Source organism: Ceratosolen solmsi, unplaced genomic scaffold, assembly GCF_000503995.2.
Source record: "Ceratosolen solmsi marchali unplaced genomic scaffold, CerSol_1.0 scaffold10, whole genome shotgun sequence".
Lineage (NCBI taxonomy): Eukaryota > Metazoa > Arthropoda > Insecta > Hymenoptera > Agaonidae > Ceratosolen > Ceratosolen solmsi.
In genome coordinates, this window is record NW_011948412.1 from 17,541,253 (window position 1) to 17,561,516 (window position 20,264).

General features: G+C 31.5%; 3 protein-coding genes across 3 annotated transcripts; all 3 read right to left on the reverse strand.

Annotated features, from left to right (window-relative positions):
* Positions 1 to 492: 492 nt before the first annotated feature.
* LOC105361261 (5'-AMP-activated serine/threonine-protein kinase catalytic subunit alpha-like) lies at positions 493 to 6,554 on the reverse strand. The gene is made up of 2 exons (XM_011498374.1): positions 6,082 to 6,554; positions 493 to 850 (listed from the first exon to the last, which is right to left on the reverse strand). The coding sequence occupies exons 1-2, from the start codon at positions 6,345 to 6,347 to the stop codon at positions 508 to 510; spliced, it is 609 nt and encodes a 202-aa protein (XP_011496676.1). The 5' UTR covers positions 6,348 to 6,554; the 3' UTR covers positions 493 to 507.
* Positions 6,555 to 7,171: 617 nt separating this feature from the next.
* LOC105365554 (ensconsin-like) lies at positions 7,172 to 8,403 on the reverse strand. The gene is made up of 3 exons (XM_011503753.1): positions 7,893 to 8,403; positions 7,563 to 7,804; positions 7,172 to 7,334 (listed from the first exon to the last, which is right to left on the reverse strand). Exons 1-3 carry the CDS (start codon positions 8,100 to 8,102, stop codon positions 7,172 to 7,174), a joined length of 615 nt encoding a protein of 204 aa, XP_011502055.1. The 5' UTR covers positions 8,103 to 8,403.
* A 703-nt stretch (positions 8,404 to 9,106) lies between these two features.
* On the reverse strand, positions 9,107 to 18,778 carry LOC105365563 (WAS/WASL-interacting protein family member 1-like). The gene is made up of 4 exons (XM_011503765.1): positions 18,446 to 18,778; positions 14,408 to 15,028; positions 11,218 to 11,451; positions 9,107 to 9,414 (listed from the first exon to the last, which is right to left on the reverse strand). Exons 1-4 carry the CDS (start codon positions 18,627 to 18,629, stop codon positions 9,107 to 9,109), a joined length of 1,347 nt encoding a protein of 448 aa, XP_011502067.1. The 5' UTR covers positions 18,630 to 18,778.
* Between the last annotated feature and the right edge of the window lie 1,486 nt (positions 18,779 to 20,264).

The following is a 20,264-nucleotide window of genomic DNA, read 5'->3' on the forward strand; positions in this document are numbered from 1 at the left end:
TATTTGTTTTTTTATTATTATTTTTTTTTTTTTCATTAATACTAAACAATGCCGCGAAATTTTGAAAAATACGCGCGCACACACATAAACAAACAAACAAGCAAACAAACAAACAATTACTAATCGCTGTTGCTTTTAATCATATAAGAAGTTTTGTTAATTAATGAAAATTTATCAAAGTATCAACGTCAATATAATTAGTTTCAGGAGTATCGAGCCTCTCCTTCTTTTACGAAAATCTATGGTAGTTTATATTATTTAATATCATTGTTAATAAATTATTTTTCGCGTGGCTTCTTTCTCGTTCCTTAAATTGTTTGTAAACAAATTTTTCTCGATTTTTAATTTCCCATTTTCAGTGGAAAAGCCCGTATTCCACACCTTCACCATATCATAGGATTAAAAATTTTCCGATTATTATAAATGTTCAACAAATGAATATCGCAATAATGACGCATCGCATCGATAACTGCGATCGTTTCTCGTCAATGTTGTCGCACGATATTTCTATACTATTGTCGTACCATCGTCATAATCGTCCTGAGAAACAGCGAGAAATGGAGATATAAGGGGCTCACCGGGTACTGGATTCTCCGGTTGCTGCTTATTGTTGCTGAACGTATCCTGAAAAGTATTAGTCGCATTGGGGATACCGAAGCTCGGCGTGAAGGGTATCGCTGTAGGGTTGAGGTTCGAGTTAAGGCTGTCCTCGTTGGCCAGTGTCCCGCCGACTCCGGTAAGGCCAACGGCGCTCGGTTGCATCAGCAGAAATGGCCCGCTGTTGTTACTATTGCTGAGAGTGTCAAACTCCGAGAGATCTAACCGGTTGTTGGTCACGTTGTTTTGTTTGCTATAAGAACCAGTCAAACAATAATGCAAGATACTAGTTTAATGAAATAGCTTACGAGTACAATATAAAGCTAGACGCCTTTTTTATTCTCTCTCTCTCTCTCTCTCTCTCTCTCTCTCTCTATCTATCTATCTATCTATCTATCTATCTATCTGTATTAATAAATAAATTAATAAATTAAATTTAAACAAATTCTAATAATAGTGACGGCGCATTTTGAGAAAATTCAGCACAAAAATTTTTATAAATTTTTTTTTATCATGGATAGTTAAATAAATTGTAACTATATAATTCAGTAAATTTATAATAAATTTAATTGTGATTATTTTTTTTATCATTATAATAAAATTGTATTATACAAACTTTTATCAGGAGCATATGAGACATTATATAGACAAAAATATATATATCTGTGGATCAATTTTTGTGTAACACGTCACACAATAGGCTACACAAATTTAATATAAAAGAATGACTATTTAATAAATAGAAAAATGTGAAAAATAGAAGGTTTGCGTTAAAACACTTACAAACAATATTATTCCTAAATATTAAGATACACTATACAATAATTATTACTCACTATACTAAATAATATTAAATATACTATATTAATAAACTAAATTATGTTCTAAGACATAAGAATAAAATTTGTTATGCTATAATACTAAACTAAATATTTTCTATATAAAGTATAAATATCTTAATTATTTATAATTTCTATTTATACTTTCAGTCAGAATCATTGGTTTGAAATATTAAAATTTGTCGAATAAATGATCGGTATATAATAAATGAAAGATTAACTAATTTTTATTTATCACTATAATAATGCTACAAATTAATATTAAAACTATTAATTATTATTTTGAGAATTTAGACTACTGAGAATTTATCATTTGCCAAATGACGGAATATTTTACAAAAATCAACCATAACTATTTTTTTGTTTTTATAACAGAAAACTGCTAGATGAAAATTATAAAATAAATAGTTTATGATTACGCATAATTTTGTCTGTATGACAATGCATGCATTTCTGAGCTACAGACATGCGCGCGCGCGCGCACGCACGCACGAACGTGTGCCGGAATGTGTACTCATAGATATAATATGTAAACACACATTAACGTGTGTACATGCATACTTTATCATAAATAATTTAGCAATCATCGATGGGACCAAAGTATAGCGATGACCGTCGAATTTTTGATAGACAACTAATATAGGCGGTAAATTGACGTGTGAAAATATGAATAAATACATCTAATATACAGAGGAATTTCTGTATTTAAACAAAAACAAACGACACGGAAAAATTACATGATTACTCAGGGAAGATTTTACGCATATTAGACACTACATTTTCAAACTGAAATTTACTTTACATATTAGATATTTCTCATAATACAGTTAACTGTTTTTGCTTATTTCATTATTAGTTGTTAATAAAAATGTAAATATAACGAAAGCATTTCTACAATTTCAAGATAAAATAATAAAAATGAAATGTGTAAAATAATATGTAAAATAATATGTAAAAGTAAAGATTAAAATATTAATGTAATAGGAACTGCAAACATTTCAGTTATTATTGAAATTCTTTTGGTAAATTCTTATAATTGGTAGAATTTGACAGTAATTTAAAAGAATCAGGAACGAACTTCTAGAAATATTACTGTTTTTTTGTGCTTTAGAAAATAACTTATAAAAGTTTACATAATTTTTCTGATTTAAAATAGTATTGTTTCTTTTAATATATTGAAACGCTTAAAATATTACGAGAAATAATTAAATATTACTCGATTAATATTATTTAAAGCAAAGCAAATATTTTATTTCATTTAAATCAATATAAATATCAATATTAATACATTATTATTATATTTCAATAAGATCTTCACTATTCTTTAATTAAATTAATTTCTAATATATATTATATAATTTTTCGAACTTTTATAGATTGACAGTTTGCTTTCAATCTATTCATATTTATAAATTAGTTAAGGGTTAAAAGTTAAATAAATAATTTTAAAAATGTTACACCATTAACCATGAAATTTGAGGGTGTAATATAATATGCTATATTTAATTATCGTATTTGAGTATTCCGTGAGAAATTATATTATTATGTGCAATCAAACGAATAATGTGCATGCTGTATTAGAGACAAAAATAGATTATAGTTACGAGTTATATTATTTTAGTTGTGAACCTTCGTTCGATAAAGTAGTACACATTTTCAATTGTCGTCATCGCGTTAAATTAAATCTCATGTCTTGTGCTTCTGTGGAGCTATGATGATGATGACGACGACGACGATGATTATTATTATTATTATTAGGATGATCGACTATATGAGAGTAGCATCAAATAGACATCACACTATGGATGTTTTATTTATATATATGAAGGCCTTAAGGAAGAAAGAAAACTAAGAGCATAATAAAGAATTTTCTTTCTTTGCGTTTAAATACACAATTTTCAGTATTTTCTAAATTTACGCAGTATGATGAGTCGAAATAAGCCATTGAGATATTTCTCTAGTAAGCTCTTGTATACTGCATGAAATTATGAACAATAATTTAGATGATTCATTGAGTTTATACGATTGTTTGATTCACTTTACATTATATACATTATTTTCGCATTATTATTTATGGTAATGCGACATTATATTCGTTCATTAAATATTAAATTCGACGATTGCTTGCGCTAAGTTAATGTTTCACTTTGCCGTGTTCTATATGTAGTCATTCGCACGCTTAAGAGACACTTTACAGATAATTATTTTAATGGTTGGTTTTGTTTTTTTCTTCTATTTTGTTCGTTTTGTTTTACACTAACACGTATTTAGAAATTCCTTCTGTAAATTTCGTTTAAAGATATAATTAAGTTAAAGAATGACCTGCTATTTTCTTATAAAATTGGCAAATGTTTACATTCGCTAGCACGTTTTTAAAACAAGAGATCACAATTATATTTGTCAATAGAGTTCAATTGGATGTAGACCTTTTTTTTGTTTTTTGTTTTTTGTTTTGTTTTTAATGGTAATATTAATATCTAACAAGTTTTTAAATATCAGTGCAATAAGAGATTGAATCGTATGTGAAAAGAAATAAACGCTTAACTGCCATAAGTATACATTATAAACTATACATGTTGTAATTATTGTATAATTGCAATATACAATTCTTGTGTTTTGCAGTATTTATACACTAATATATTATGTAATTAACTAGTGGTAGTTAAATAACAAAAATAATTTTAGTTTAAAGTTGTTTAATGGCTATTACAATATAAAGTCAACTGTCAATATACAGTATTTGAAATGTAATTTAAGCCACGCGTATGCACGTCTCCACTTCTTCAAAATTGATTACAATCTGTTAGAAATTTAAGCTTTTAAAAGCAAGCAGCAATAAAAATTGTTCGATTTTCTTATAAGTTTATTCGCACATCTATTTTTACGAACGCCTTAAGAAAATAGTGGTTACTTACATTTTGCATGCTCGTTATTGATAATAAACGGTAGTTATTAATTTATTTATAACTGCGATACATCGAATTTTTTGCTTTAATTATTATAGGAATACATTATTAGATATTAGTTTTTATCTCTTTATTATCAGTTTTCGATAACTAATTATGCTTTATTCAGAATTTCACATGCACTTATATTATGTTTAGACAAATTTTAATACTTTATACAATAGACATCATGGCATTGTAAATTAACAACTTTATATCATCGATAAAATAGCTGTGTGCTCAATATAAATAAGTATACATAGTTGATTATATTGCACTTGCTTATAAATACAATATAAATTTATAGTTGAAACTGAAAAAATGCACTTTCTATTTAGAATTATTATTCTTCATCGGATAATTAATCACGTATTTATAAATAATTACTCAATACAAACATTAAATGTATCACGAACACATTATTTCATCTACAAAATTTAAAAAAAAGTTTTTTAAAACTTTTTCGTTATGTACACAAAAATCTTTAACAAATATTATTAAAAATTTATCAACGTAACTATTCGCAATAACTTTTGGACATTTTTATAAATTGAGTCTAGCACAATAGTATTAAGTAAACAGTACTCAGTGCTATTCGGTCCTATTATTTGATCAAAGACGATGACGGCTTATATTGTCGTAAATAGTGAACATTATCCATCACATTTATGGTTATACATTGCTGCATTTATAATTTGAGTGAGTCTATCAACAAAAAAATTCAAATAAAGCTAGTTGCATGAAAAAAAAAAAACAAAGATTACTTTTTTTCTTCCGTCCTTTGATGACGATACGAAGAAGTTATAATACATTGAATATTACATTTACGTGTAGCATCAAATGTAGTCGAAAGTGATATTGTTCATTAATAATAGCGATAGGAAGGTTTGATTTTACGAAAGATACCAAAGACACAAATAAATGTCAATTTCCACAAAAAAAAAACATGAACAACTTATTTCAAATTGAAAAGATGAATTGGAAAAATGTATTTAATCGGGATAAATACGAAATTTTCAATTAAATATCGATATTAAGAAGGAAAAAAGAAAGAAAATTAATCATTGACGAGTAATTTTTCACAATTTAAAAAATTTCATTAGTAAAAAATGTGTGATACCAAAATATTTAATTTAGTTTTCAACAAAAAGCTTTAAGACCATCAATTTGAATAAAAATATATAAAATATTTTTTTATTTGATATTGAACATTTTAATTTATTTTTTCTAATGTAAAAAGCAAAGAGCACAGTCGAACAATTCAGAAATATAATTTTGTGTAAAAAAGGCCGTTGTGAACGAAGTTATCATTAATATCGCTTGTACTAATTAGAAAATTCATATTACATAATTAGTATTATTGGCTTGAATAATTTTAACTTTATCTATATTTTCAATATATTGAATTCCTGGGCTGGGAGATAGTTCGTTAAATTTGTAAAGTTTATGCTTAGGTTTGTAAGCCAGCATTCTTAAAAGAGACTCACTTTACTTTTTCTCGCTCATTTCGTTTCATTCAAAATTTGATTGATTCACAATCCCCCTTATGGAGGATATATATATAAATACACACATGCACCCATACAAGTACGCACACGCGCACACGCGCACACGCTCACTCACTCTCTCTCTCTCTCTCTCTCTCTCTCTCTCTCTCTCGCTCTTTCTCTTTCTCTCTCTAGATGATGATGCGTACTTACACAGTGGCATTGTCCAGAGTTATCGTTTGACCGTCGATACCGTTCCCGTGATTCGTGTTGTTATGATGTCCATTCAGCTCCTGCGGATTATTATCTTCGTTATCTAGAATAGGTTTAGTCGATGGATCGCTCATGCCATTGGCACGTGTGCCGTTGCGCATTACGCCGTTGTTCGACTCGTCGGCGTTGTTCGATTCCACGTGGTGAGCGAGTTGCTCGCCGCTTATGAAATGCTGGGTGGCTTCCGATATGAGGCTCGCCGTCATAAGATCTTGGGGTACCTTCTCACCGGGACTTGGCTTGCTCTCATCATTCGGACTGTCTTCTTTCGATTTTTCCCCATCGTTGCTTTCACCCTATGTGTTCAAGCAATTAATATTTACAATATATTGAAAGAGGACCATAAACACGTATGAATTTCCTTTTCTTTTCCTTTTTTTATTTTTAACTAAAACATAAATTTAATCTTTAAACTTTTCATTACCTCAATTCTTTAAAAACTTAAAACATCTATTCTCATTAAATTCAATCTGTTTCTTTTATTTCTTTCGAATATTAAAGCATCATCACTTATTATTCACATTTTTTCCCTTTTTTTTTTTACTAATTTGTTTTTTATTAATGACTGTCATGTAATAGGTGTCGTCGTGCCACGTACGCGATAAGCAGTAATATACAAGATCAATAAAATTTTTCCAATAATATGATGCGATATCTGAAATTATGTATAAACAGAATACACGGTAATTGAGAATCATGATTATTATAAAAATGGCAATCCAATATTCTTAAATAAGCCGATTAGATTTATTTTGCAAGTAAATTTATTGTTTTGGTTATTGTTATTCGAAATATTGTATGTTTTTTTTTCTTTCCGTACTTGTCTTTTACGAGTAAATATTTATTTGTCAAATTGTTAATGATACATAAAAACAGAACGAAATATTTTACTATAACTATATATGTAAAAAAATAATATTATTAATTAAGTCGATACTGATGCTATTTTGAAAAATGTATCGACTTCTATAGAGCAAATATTGCGAAAATTGTAAAATCAAATAAAAGTAATAAAACACAAAATTGCAAACTAGTGTTGTACTTCAACTAATAGAAAATTTATTAAATTCACCTTTGCAATGTTAGGTTGGCATTTGGCTCGAGTCCTAGACATTATAGCTTCAACGCGTTTGCGTCTGGCATTTCTTTCTTCCTCCTCTTTTTTGAGACGTTCGACCATTTCCAGTCGTTGCCTATATTACAATAAACGAAGAAGACAATATGTGTGAAAGATATTTAAAATTTATAGACAGAATATAGAGATATAAAACTTATTTCAATCGACTAGCAACTAAATGAGTACCAGTTCTTTAAATTCTGGATTAATTTTTGATCCTCGAGCCGTGCAGTTGATTTAACATTATATTCAATTGCGGGGACCACTAGTAGAGGGCCATTAACGGAATACTTATAAGACTTACTTCTCGGCTTCTTCTCTAGCTTTCCGTTCAGCCTCTTCTTTCTCCAATTTCTGTCGTGCTTCTTCTTCCCTGCGCTTTCTATCCTCTTCCTCGCGCTTTTTTGCCTCTTCAATAGCCAACTGCAGTCTCTGCTCCTCCGCCGCACGGGCCTCCTCGGCTAAACGGAGCGTCTCTTCCTCGAGACGACGTTGCTCCTCCTCCTCGGTTTGTAATCTTTCCGCCTCTAAACGAGCCTCCTCTTCCTATATAATTAAATCCATCATCGATTGTGGGCTAAACTACGGTAATGTGGATGTGTAAGGAGTGGATGGGCGGTCGCTTTTTACGTACCAATCGTTGTCTTTCGAGCTCGGCTTCTCTCTCGGCCTGTTCGCGAGCGAGTCTCCGACGCTCTGCCAATGCCGCCTTGGCCTCTTCCTCCGTTGTGATTCGAATCTTCTGAATCATGGAAGCTGCAAAATTCGAGCTGCAATTACTTGGGGCTCGCATAGCGTAGCGTTCACAGTCGGGCATATCTAAGAAGCGTATCAAACCTGTCATGTCGCATTGCTCCTCAATCAAGTCGCTTTCGTGCTTGCTTTCGATCTCAGGAGATTTCTTCTCGGCTTTCGCCTCCTCTTTCTTTTCAATAATGTTGGCCACGGGTATTTGCTGTATTGGCGAGGCTGCCGTTTGAACATCGATCAAAATTTGTTCAGGCACCGCGGCTGCACCGACAGACGCAGCTGAAAACACTTCACCGATCAGATTCTTTTCTGAATTCGCTTCGTTCGACGATACAAGTTCGATAACTGCATTATCTTGAATAATCTGCAAGATACATGGAGGCCATATTAAATATTTTCAATAATTCAATGTTTTCCCGAGTCCGCTAATCGAGGCTTTTTACGTAAGAATTTATAAAACGTACGCATAGAATGAAAATCTACATAGAAGAGCTCAAATCTTAATTGGCTTAATTTTGTTTCTTCTTTCTTATTCTGCGTTAACTATACTTGCTAATAATATTTTATCGTAACAAACTCATCAATAATTGAGAATGATCGATTAATGGAAATATTATTTATTATCGCAATGATGTTTCTTATCTCATTACGATTTATACTTGTCCTCAATCATTATTATTCTAAATCATAATTATATTAAAATATTACATTATTATGATTAATATTTTCGCGTAAACTTTATGTTGAATTTTATCTCGGAAAATTTGCAGAAAATCAGCAAGGAAGGTTCATACTAGTATTAATAATTTAGTATATAAATATAGATAAGTGAAGTGATATTTCATTGTATATGAATGTATATATGAATGTACATGAATGTACAGACTAACAGCAATAGCTACTATTAACTGTAAATTTATCAATACGATATTCCTTACATTACCCTCACCTATTTCTCTCATATTTTCCATTTTCGGTGACTACTGCCGTAAAATACATACCAATAAATACATAATGACACCCTCGTGAATTACACTTCCAGTAATACGTCTAGCGCATACTGTACCACGATCAATCGTCAAATTGTTCGTAATAATCTTAAAGACTAACCTGCATCTTCTCATTACTTATCTCCTTCTTCGCATTCTCAAATCGATCTTTGGACTCCTTGATATCTAGGGCTATAAGACCTGGCTGCTCGACACCGGGACTCTGGAGGGGCGTAGCCTTGGGAGTGGCGCGTGGCGAAGCTCGGCTACTCCTCGGTGTCGTTACGAATTTGTCGGACTTGCGCTCCGCTGATGATGACTTTATCATGCTCGATGAGATGGACTTCTTGGTCACGCTGTGGGTCTTCGGCAGTGGCGGTTTCGAGTCTTTCTGCGCCTTCGCATCGTTCGTTGTATCTAAAAGAGGAATTCGTGCGTTAGTTTACTCGATTGGTTGCTCGATTGTCACTTGTAGTGAGCTCCGCAAGATCAAGAATGTTGATATTAAAGCAACATTTTGTCGGAATATGAGCATTTGAATATTAGTGACTCGAAGCTTGAAACATGTTCGTAGAGGCTGATCAATGGTTTTCTATTCTACCAGATATTCTGGGGAGAGATAGCAAAGTGTATGCATGAGTGTACATTGTATTATTCTATTATATGCTATTTGAACAAATACAAATTATCCGATTCAATGACAAATCGAACAAAGATAAGCCCGAAGATGGAGATTCATAATTAATCATTGTAATTTTCAAGTTCTACAATGGCTTTATATACAATGGCAAATGATATTTTAAAATTTAAACGGTAATAATAATAAATATTGACAGTGATGCAATATATTTTTCAAGACATCGAGAATTACTTCAAATAGTTCATTATATGTTAATATTTTTATTTTAATATCTTTTAAAATACCAATCTTTATAAAATTGATTTAATACTTATGATGTTCATCAATATATAAATATAAAAAGTTCCTAGTGTTATAGTAACAAAATATTTAAAAATATTATACAAAATTTCCTCTGTATAAGTTGTTAGAAAATAATACAAATGTACACATTTAAAAAAATGTGTTTCATTTATTTAATAGTCAGGGGAATTAAAAAATAAAAAAAAATAGAAGTTATATTTAGTTAGGCAAATGTACATTGTGATGAATTATTGAAATTATTAATAACCATACCGATATATTTGTTGTGAAATATCTTATATAATAAACGAATAAAAACTTTCATAAAAAATATACGATTACAGGATTTCATAGTTATTGACGTGACACTAACTTGATATACATGTATTATTTGTAAACAAAATGTTAAAAACAGATACGTGAATAATAAATTATTTGAAAATTTTTCATTGAATAGTGTGTAATTGCATTTGTTTCCATTGAGAATTAATACAATGTTGAACTTGCTATTTGCAAAATAATTATTGCATTATTTGTAATGCAAACGTATATTATAAAAGTATTTATTTGTGCAATTTAATTTTTCAATAGAATGCCATTTAGCAAGAAACGAATATATAAAAAATATTTAAACATTATTTATAAACATAATATTAATAGCAGTAAAAAAACGTAATGTAAATACAAGAAATAAAGTTAACATTTAAATTAAAACAAATTGTACTGATATTACGCTGTTGGTGGATATTTTTATATTACATAAGAACTACATAGGTTGTTTAATAATATATATGAAATATTATTTACAATGTAAGTCTTTATTTTTGAATATTTGAAGTAAGAAAATTGTATTAAAGACTTTACGCATGGTTTATTGAATACAATAGTATTTTTAAAGACGAAAACATGTCACTTGAAAAATTCGAGTTGATAAATTTTATAAATCACCGTTGAATGTACTAAGTAATGTAATCGAATATTTAATATGATTTATTATGTATAATATTCCATATGTGTGTGCGTACGTGTGTTTGTGTGTATGCGCGCATACACGCAAAATCGCACGTACGCGCACGTACTTAGTAGCATGCTCGGGTTAAGCGTATGAAGGATTATACATTATTATTCCAAAGAAGCGAGTTGTTTTACCTCAAGTACAACATAATTTATTAGGCCCAATGATATAAATAAGAGCAGTAGCTTATGCATCGATTGAAAATGCATCTTACAACATTAATCGCGTAGCTTGGGAAATTAATATCGAGAAATTGGTTTCGTAAATATCTCCCCATTAAAACGGGGTGATGGGAGGATGGGGGTGGTAGGGTAGTAAAAGCCATGCTCACTGTTGCGTTCAGCGGTGACAGTAACGCCAGTGCCGGCAATTGAAGCGGGCCTCGGGCGCCTCGGGGTGCTAGTGCGCGGGCGGAGGTTCACGCTACTGCTGGCGACGCTGCTCGTAGCACTCTGCTGACTCATGGAGCTCTGCGGCCGGGACGGGCTGTTAGGCGTTGCCTCGCCGCTCCGGACACCTAGGCGATTGTTCTTTTCTCACTCACTGGCTTAAACTTCAGATATCCGCTCTCTCTCTCTCTCTCTCTCTCTCTCTCTCTCTCTCTGTCTTCGTTCGCGATCGTTTCAGATCCAAGCGCCGTGGAACCTGGAGGCAGTGCTTCTCTTTCTCTCTCATCATTTCCCTCTAATTTTCTCTAATTTTCTCTTAGTATTTGCATACATGCTTTTCATAAATACTAAGTGTACCGCACTCCAAGCTCCTCGACCTTAACGCCAATGACGCGGCCGTTTATTACCCTAAACATCTTATTCATTGCCTAATTTACAAAATTATTGTGAAATTTTGATAAAATCATCTTCAAATGCAACAAGTGAGAAAAAATTAAATTAATAGTACCATTCTAGTAAGTTGCTAGTGTCGTGGGTAATAAAAAGTCGCAGCCAATGAGTACTTCTATTTTTTCCCATATACTATATACATAAAAATTCATATAAATAAACGACATGTGTATTTCATTATTAGCGTCGATTATTTTTTACGTAATAGCATATAGTTTCCGTCTAAATGATTAAAAGAAGGGGAAAAATCTTATTTTCTAAATATTTTGATATTTAAATGACCATAAAATATAATATATAATTATATTTTTCTCGTCGGCATACGGCTCTTTTCATTTTCTAGTGATAAATATAATTATTATTTCACCATTAGAAATCCTTAGAAAACCCGTAAACACTATATTTGTAATATATCAAATGACGAATTCATTGGAAGTTATTATTAATTCCTTACTGCTAACATTTGTATTTATGCCAACATTTATTTTTATGCAATTGCATGATTATTTATTGTGAAATTAAACCACATTTAATGGATATTCATACTATTGTACCTTGATTTGTAAAGTGACTGAATCTTTTGACGAGCATTTAGGATAATTAAAAATCGAAATAATCAGGTAAATATACCTGACATACATATTTTCTTAAAGTGATGCATAAAATATACGTAAAGCCTACAAATGTATCTGTGCTGTAAATTTATATTCCAAAATTGGGATATATTTAAATTTATAATAATTGTAATAATTTGTAAATCAATAGTAAGTACTTACGTATATTTGATTGTGCATTCGAACTATAAATGTATGCATTGAAAATGGTTCTATGATAAGCAGTAAGAAATTAAACGTTTGTTATGATATTGTGTAATTGCCACGTTAAATGATAAATAATTTCATTAAGCGTCATTATTTGTATATAAAAAAAATTAAAAAGAAAATAATAATAATAAAAGTTACTAGTGAGGCCCACCACCAACAATTGAAGCTTTATAGATCACTGCTAAAGTTAGAAACACATTTAACAAAACAAAAATATTGAAATAATAATATATGCTGAAACAATAATTTTCAATTTTTGTGCAAAAAGAATAAATACGGCACACTTAATAGAAATTGTGAATTTGCAAGAAATCGTGTTATTGCACAATAAATACATTTATTTTTGTCCTATTATTGTTGCTAAATGTTAGTTGATGTATAAAAAAATAAAGAGAAAAAAAAGAAAAAAAAGTAAATGCAGCTTACCCTTAGCGAAGATATAGCGTTTTACCATCACCGTTGGCTTCCAAAAAGCTGGTTTGCAGTGGTGTTTTATTATTACTTATGTACATACGAGAGCTTTCGTTAATCAATTTATTTCTTTCAACATTACTTTTAAGCTTTTAAATAGGCGTGGACGTTTTTTTTCTTTTTTATTTACTACTAATAAATAAGGTGTCTTTGTCTAATCATTTTACAACTAACAATACGTGCCTCTATCATATTTGTTATAAATAATAATGACCAATTCGTATCCGATTAAAGTCTTGTGTTCTATAGAATACAGGCAATAATGAATTGTACTCACGAATCATGACACGAAGTACTAAAGATAAAAAAAAACCAAAAAAAGGAAACAAGCTTTTCTTTTAATTATTCTTAAGTTTTATAATTGATTTACAGAGTCTCCCGTTTCGTATAAATGACATGCAAAGTACGTATGTGCTTCCAACTTGTCACGCGACGATTGATATTCGCATTTTGCGACGGAGTGAAAACAACTTTTACTTAGTTTTTTCTCATTGAATTCCAGAGCTACTATCCTGGTGATTTAATTACAGAAATTTAAGTGAAGACAGGAATTATTTTTATATTTTATAAAAATATAAATTAACGTTAACTTAACGTTTAACTATAAATTGTCGCATTCCAAATAGCAAATTAATTTTAATTTTATTGCATTGTACAGTTGAATTGCATTGTAATTTTATTCTAACACAATAATGAATGATTTTTCAAAATTCTTATTTTCATTTTAATGTCTATGAATTCAAAGCAAAAAACAAAAGGAAAGAAGAAAAGAGGGCCTTCAATTATCAATGAAATTGTTGCAAATTCTACGCGTTGTATTTCTTTTTTTTACGACACTAAGACAATGGATATAAAAGATTTTTAAGTTCACAAGGAGCATCGCTCTGAAAGACAATAGCAGTCGTCGTCTTAACTGTACTTTCCGTATGAATATAGTGTTAATCCACCAACTGCCCCATTAGTTCAATTTCCGATAGCCGCACTTAGCTCTAAGGTACGAGCTCGTGCTCAACATGAATTTATATTTCAAAATCCTAGTATTTTGAGCGACGCTTCCAATCCCGAGAGAGCTTCATCCCAATAAATACCCGTTCCCCCACCCTCGCAAGTGACAAAAATCCGCTCGTATTATAAGTGTACAATCAGCCGCTCAAGATGGCATCCTAGCTAAATCCTACAGCTTCCTTAGGTATACAGAGAGGGTGGTAGTGTCGCGCTATAACGAAGAGTTGGGAGGGAACGAGTACGAGGGTGAGCTGTTGACCTCCGGTAGAGGCTGCCGAAACGGAGAGCAGAGCTTCGTCGGGGCGCGTGGAAGCACAGTGACGTCCTCTCTTACCTGTCGGTTGTTGGAGCTGGGCCTGGCTCTGGTGCTCGCGCGCCTTGCGCCTGAGCCGCTCAGCCCGGGTGGGCCTCGTTACCGACGTACTCACACCGACTCCCGGCAACGTGCCCATGCTACGCGAGTTATCGGTGCGCTTGAGGGGCCCTTGGCGAGGCCCCCCACGTGCGGCTTGCGCCGTTGCCAGGTGCGACATGCTGCGGCTCATGCTCGAAGCTGCGAGGCTCTGTTGCTGATGTTGCTGATGCTGTTGCGACTGTTGCTGCTGCCGCTGGTACTGCTGCTCCGCCTGGGGCAGCGGTACAGTACGCCTGCGGGGCTGGGCCAGCTGGTCCAGCCTCGACATCGAGTATGTCCTACCTGGGCTGCGCGTGAACGATTTGGCGCTCGAGGATCTACCGGACGTGGGGGCGCTCGCGTCCCGGTCTCTCGGCGAGGGTATCGTCGGCATGAGATCGGTGCGCCGACGGTTCGCGTAACGGGTCCCGCAGCAGCCGTTGCCACCGCCACCGCTGCTACCACCACCCACGCCACCGCCGCCGCCGCCGCCGTTGACGCCACTGCCATTGTCACCGCCACTTGGGTTTCCCTCACCCAATGTCGACTCCGCATCTTCACCTGCGAATGCACAATGGCACAACGATTGACTTAGAGCCGTTCTCGATTTGCGAGTTCCTGGACCCAGGCTGCTCGGATGGTGGCGCTGCACGAGGCTTGCGATTTTACGGCTGAGGTATGTGCGCTACCGAGGGCATTCGCTGCGCTTGCAATATCTAGCAGCAGCGGATGTTAAGAAACGTACGCTAGGCTCGTTACACTTATCAGTTGACCTATTAAATTCTTCGCTATTTAATCCACCCCATCCCACACCAATATGCATCGTGACTCTCATCCCAGTGACTAATTAATACTCGTATATCCTACGTACATTCGTCACTACTACGATTAACGTCATACTTACCAATGACGTTTAATACGCGAATGGAATATTAAAATGTTACGCATTCCATGTTTGCAATCACTTAAATTAATTAATTTTTGGTGCAGTCGGATAATCGCTAACCAATTGAATATTGATAAATAAACAAGCGCGAGTAATGTATTTACTTATTTATTTAATTATGACGGCTTAATTTTATTAAAGAAACGCTGCAAAATTCACAAATTTGCATTTAGTTATCATATTATACTTTTGTTATCGAAGGTAAAATGACTGCATCAAATTTAAAAGAAAAAAAAGTAACGCGAATCTCTATTTATTAAATTAATGGCTGTTAAAAAATGATTTTTTATTTTATATTAACAGATTATCGATTCTATCCACAATAGAATATTCAATGTGTAGATTCTTGATTGTATCTTCGCGCATTGAATCTCATGTTACGATGAATTGTCTTACGAAGTATTCGAATGATATTCAGTCACTGGGTAGAAAATTTAAATTAAAGATGATGCAATGGCAATTACATTTTGAGGCCGAGAAAAATTTATTAAATCAACCGATAAGTCAATTAACTTCAATGATTTTCTGAATTGTTACCAAATTTTTACAAAGTAGTCAAACAAGCTTAATTATTAAAAAAAAAAAATTCTTAACGTACCACACCGACAAACATTTTAGAATCGTGCACACATCTCTCGCTAGTTAATTATTAAAATATCAATGGATTCCATTAAATAAAACAAAAAAATATAGAAAATAATACAACGTAATTCGGATTTACAGACTATTTATATGTTTAATACATTTTCTGCAAGATCATTTCCTAACATTTAATTATGATTTCATGCATATCCACTAAATAATACATAATAACATTTAAGCTCTTTCAATCAGTTTGTGAACATTTCATAAAATACATTTTTACAATAACATAATACGACAATTTCAAACCATTTATGTGCATCTTTTTTTAGCCACAATTATAATACAATAAAAGAAATAACGTTAATTAATAATTATTAACTAGGTTCCTAGTCATATAATAAAATTATATGACAAAGGTCCTCTGACAAACGTCCTTTGATAAGTATTTAGTATGTTTTAATATTAAAATAAACATTTTTGATATTACTATTATAGTAATCCAAATTAAATCAACAATTGTCAATATTACATTATTGAGATAAATTTACAAGTAAATGCTGGAAATATAAACAATAAAGAAAAACTTTTTTTCTCAATTTTTATTAATCAATTAAAAATATTTGTAAGGTTCATTAAATTTAAAGTACATATATTATTCTACACTTAATGTCCATTACTTATAATTTATGTCTAGTTCAAAATTTTTTACTTCCATTTGCTTTCTTATGTACAATTTTTGGCAAAATTACATAAAATGCAAATATTTTTCAAAATAAAATAAAATAATGAAAATAATATAATGCCACAATTACGTATGTGTAACAGCATTGAAGACAATCACAATAAAAAATGGCTTAAAATTGACGAATTCATTTAAAAAGTCGTGTACAATAGCAAATTAAGAAATAATCAAAGATACAGTAATAATGAAAATAAACTCAAAAATACAAAATAAATCAAAGAAAAAAAACGTGATGAATATTTTATTAATTGGAAGTCTAAATCGGCAACAATTGAGACAAATGTATATCAAAAATGAAAGCGCATGCTTTAGCAATTTATTTATATATTTCATTCCTCGATAGAAAGCATTTGCAATTGACACATAATTGTGATGCATTACATAAACATTAATTAATTGCTCAGCTGTGTAAAAAATTATCTCAGAAAGCACACAGAGAGAGAGAGAGAGAGAGAGAGAGAGAGAGAGAGAGAGAGAGAGAGAGAGAGAGAGAGAGAGAGAGATTGTTTTCAAGTTTTATAATTAAGATGAAATCAGCTGAACAAAAAACTTAAAAAATAATTTATCGTTACAAAATAAACTATTTATTTTTCGATCGATTTAGATTTATATATAATCATGTGGAATCTTTAATTAAAAAAACAGTCGATTTAGAAATAAGTGTGAACAAAATTAAATTGTCTTTTCTCGATATATTTGCGTAATGTAATTAACTATCGTAATTTCTTTCAAGGATTGTTTGTATAATAAAGCACATAAATAATAAAATAAAATAGAAGCTGGCAGTGCATAGGAAAGGCGAAAAGTTTAAAATATATGCCGAATTTAAACTACCAACAGGTAGAAATAAGAAAATTAATTAATAGAATAAAACATATCAACACACATTCTGCTTTATTGAAATAATACGTTGAATTAATTTTCACAATAACGAAGTGCATTTTTTATTATTAATAATTTCAAAAGCCGTATAATTTTTAAATTATTTATTTAACCAAAATATTTAAATAAATATTTAAAAGATGTTTTATAATATACTATACATAAGAATAAAGATAGTTGTAATTATTCTATAATTATTTATATAGTCAATAGAAATAGAGAAATGCCAATTAAACAATTGTACTTGGCTTCAATAATATTATTGTTAAGTATTATGGGGAATCGTCTGCTTTATTAATGCATGAGACATAATTTTCGTGAATTAAAAATAATTTAAAAATAAGAAAAATATACATTCCAATAAAGCTATGTGTATTTATATTAATTATCACAGTAAGGAAAAGTATAAATTCTAGCCTGTAGAATAACTGATTTATTGTACACACGATGAATAATTTACTTTGATAGAATATTTATTAATACAAAGGTCAATTCACTATGTACATAATTATTGTTCATTAACCCATTAATATTCTCGTTAATCATAATATTAATATTTAATTTGGGGCAGAAGTATGGGGCAGGAGTAACCTTACCCTTCATTTAAACTTATCAAAGTGAATCGTCCAGCATTCGGTCATGAAATCAGTAAAGGCCTAGAACTTTATACCTTATAATAAAACAAAGAGTAATAAACAATCGTTGCGAGTGTGTTTCTGATAGCAAGGGCGTTCCGATTAATGTGTATGCGCGCATGAGTGAGCGTGTAAGTGTGTGTATAATGAGATGTTTTGGTTGTTCGTTCTGAAAGGAAACAACTCACCGCTTGCCCCCCGGTGTACCATCGGACGCCTAGCGTCGTCGACCATTGACATATCGTCAATTGAGAAGATGTCGACCATAGGGGGCAGAGAGAGGCTCGCTCTCTTGTTTTTTGCAGGAGTTAAGGGGGGATCGGGTGTGCAATTCCAATTGAACACCTCGTACATGGACGAGGACATTCTCATATCTGTAAAAACAAATCCAGCAAACACCTGGCTGTCACATTTTGCACTTAACTTTGCTTCGCTGCAATTTTTTCGATTGCAGATATCGCCCTAAGATTCACGGTGTACGACTCTTGCTGTTTTTTTGTTTTTGGTTTATTTTAATAATACTCCAGGAGGTTTACCATCAAATTTCTTAATGATGTTTGTATAGATATCGTAAAACATTTTCTTAGAGAACAAGTTTTTGTTATTTCGAATTTCAGAGTTTCAGTGATTTTCAAATATAATGACTATACTTCTATGCATTATACAGAGTCATTATTTTTATAAATGTAACCGTCGACGGATATATTTTGAAAAGTTGAAGAATCCAATTAACTGGAATATTGGATTGTGTATAGTTTACAAGTGATATGAGGAATTAAATTTGCAAATCGTAAAGTAATATAAATAACAAACGTTTCATATAATATTTAAGTAGGAAAAAGTAAAGTACAGCAAGCGCCATCATACAACTCTTAAAAATGCAAAACGGTGTCTAAAAAAATATATATATAAAAATATTTTGATAAACGCATAAAATCAGAAATAATGAACTCGTTGAATATTATTAAGAAAGTTAATATTTGAATGAAACCCCTTCCTTTCTCTCCTTTAGAAGAATTTTCGTGGTAAAATGTTAATAGTAAAACATTAAATCTTTTACTTAGAAGTATGTATGTAGTTTGTACGAATAATTAAAATCTACGGATTTATTCATGTTATTAATAGTACAGTGATTAATATCTAATTTGCATATAGTTCTGTATATAGTCTATAGTTCTATAGTTCTGTATGTGTGTGTATTAAATTTGGAAACATAATAGAATTCAGCTATCAGTCATAAGTAAGCAAAGTATTCGAAAGACACGACAATGGTTAGTTCTGACCGTAAATCACTTTATCTTTTTGCATTTATCTATAGATTAAATTTCATTGTAAATTTGTAAATATTGTTTTAATTTCTTTATAATTGAAACAATTTTGGATGATTAATCGACATTCAGTGGTCGCTGTCGTTAACTAAATCCTTCGACAATTGCGAACGACCTGTTAAAATAAAAAATAAAAAATTTAAAAAAATAAAATAAAATTGTACATGTTTGTAAATAAAGGAAAGCCCATTAAATATCCGAGAAAGAAGTTGCAATAATTTATGAAAGAGTTGGTGAATAGATACAAGACGTGATGCAGTTCGTGAATTGTCATGAAAATGATTGTGCTAATGCTTGTTTGTTATTGCCACTACTGTTGCTGTTGCTGCTGTTGCTGTTCTCGCTGCTGCTCATATTGCTGCTGCTATATTTAATAAGCGAATGACTTAAAAAGTAAAAAAATAATGAAACAACTTATTTCGTAATGATTTACTGTAAGACGTGGGGGGGGGGTGTCACTAGGAAATAAAGCTATTTTTTGGTGAAAAACAAAAATTGAATAATATTTTGTAATTAATGCTTTCTTAAGTTGACAAAATATCAAGCGGAATTCGATACTCTACTTTCATTATTCGACCTCTAGCAACAAATTATTATAATTATTTGGAGGCAATGGATAAACCTGAACTTTATAATATATAAGCAACGTGAAATGATTTTAAATTCCATATGAGTCTTA

Bases quoted from the DNA above. Each gene is read 5' to 3' on its own strand.
- LOC105361261 (XM_011498374.1), bottom strand. From the start codon at position 6,347: ATGACGGCGAGCCTCATATCGGAAGCCACCCAGCATTTCATAAGCGGC. The intron at 851-6,081 runs GTAAGTACGCAT...TGGTTCTTATAG, and splicing joins ACTCTGGACAATGCCACTGT to CAAACAAAACAACGTGACCA.
- LOC105365554 (XM_011503753.1), bottom strand. From the start codon at position 8,102: ATGACAGGTTTGATACGCTTCTTAGATATGCCCGACTGTGAACGCTAC. The intron at 7,805-7,892 runs GTACGTAAAAAG...TTAATTATATAG, and splicing joins AGCTCGAAAGACAACGATTG to GAAGAGGAGGCTCGTTTAGA. The intron at 7,335-7,562 runs GTAAGTCTTATA...ATTGTAATATAG, and splicing joins GCTAGAGAAGAAGCCGAGAA to GCAACGACTGGAAATGGTCG.
- LOC105365563 (XM_011503765.1), bottom strand. From the start codon at position 18,629: ATGAGAATGTCCTCGTCCATGTACGAGGTGTTCAATTGGAATTGCACA. The intron at 11,452-14,407 runs GTAAGAGAGGAC...ACAATCGCCTAG, and splicing joins CCAGCTCCAACAACCGACAG to GTGTCCGGAGCGGCGAGGCA. The intron at 9,415-11,217 runs GTTTTAATGGGG...TTCCTCTTTTAG, and splicing joins CCCCATCCTCCCATCACCCC to ATACAACGAACGATGCGAAG.